At 49.8% G+C, this 1,022-nt stretch overlaps 1 protein-coding gene across 1 annotated transcript; it reads right to left on the bottom strand.

The window, feature by feature from the left end:
* Window positions 1-221: 221 nt before the first annotated feature.
* On the bottom strand, window positions 222-617 carry LOC124369608. The gene has a single exon (XM_046827657.1). The coding sequence runs from the start codon at window positions 615-617 to the stop codon at window positions 222-224; it is 396 nt and encodes a 131-aa protein (XP_046683613.1).
* Between the last annotated feature and the right edge of the window lie 405 nt (window positions 618-1,022).

Raw genomic sequence — 1,022 nt, 5'->3', positions numbered from 1 at the left:
TTGGCCTCTTAAAGTTGCCATGTCCACTCACGAACTGTGTGGTGGTGTAGTGGTCCGTCTCCCAGTGCAACCTTCTTCCTGATCCTCACATCCGGGACGAACGCAAATGTCTCTCTTCCTTTAGTGCTTCTTTCCCACAACCTCTGCCATTCGTCAAGTGTTTCTTCTCTTCTAATCCCCCTGCTCTCCCCGCTGTCTAACCCTTCCTCCTTGTCCCTTCTTCACTTGATTCTTTCTTCTACCATCAGGTCTAGCGGGATCACTCCGGCAATCACTCTCACAGCTTCGTGGGATATTGTGCTGTAACCCTTGATCACTCCTAATAGCATCTTCCTCTGCAGGCTCATCAGCTTCGACCTCTCTCCTCGTCCTCTCATTCTTTGCCCCCACATTTCACAGCCGTACAGGACCATGGGCTCCAGCGCTCCGATGTACAGTCTCCTTAAGTTTTCACACTTCATTCCCATGATTTTTTTTGCCAGTCCTTTCAATTTTCCAAAGGCTTTCATAGACTTGTCGATCACCTGGTCATAATGCCCTGCAAACTTCATCCTGCTTCCCACTACTACTCCTAGATATTTTGTCTCGTTCGAGCACCGGATTGTCACATCTCCCATGTTCACACGGATAAACCTTTCAAACTAACTTTTCCTTTGAGTAATACCATCACAGTCTTCTCCTTCGAGAACGTCATCTTCCTTTCTTCTCCCCATCCTGTAATAAGCTCTAGGGCTCTTGTCGCCTTCCCCATGAGATCTGGGCTCATGTTGGACTTCACCAGCAGCAGTCCGTCATCCGCATAAGCTCTCGCCGAAAATACCCTCCTCAAATGGCAGCCGTAGGAACCCATCGAACAGGATATTTCCAGAACAGAGGGCCCACAACTGATCCTTGGGGGCAGCCTTTTTGTAATGCTCTTGCTCACCTCACCGTTGCCAGCTCTCAGCGTCACTGTCCTCCCCCTAAAGTAGTCCCTCACCAGACGGTAGATGTTGTTGGGGCATCGCCATCTTACCAGCACC

This window comes from Homalodisca vitripennis, chromosome X (assembly GCF_021130785.1).
Source record: "Homalodisca vitripennis isolate AUS2020 chromosome X, UT_GWSS_2.1, whole genome shotgun sequence".
Lineage (NCBI taxonomy): Eukaryota > Metazoa > Arthropoda > Insecta > Hemiptera > Cicadellidae > Homalodisca > Homalodisca vitripennis.
This window is presented reverse-complemented; position numbering and strand designations above follow the sequence as displayed.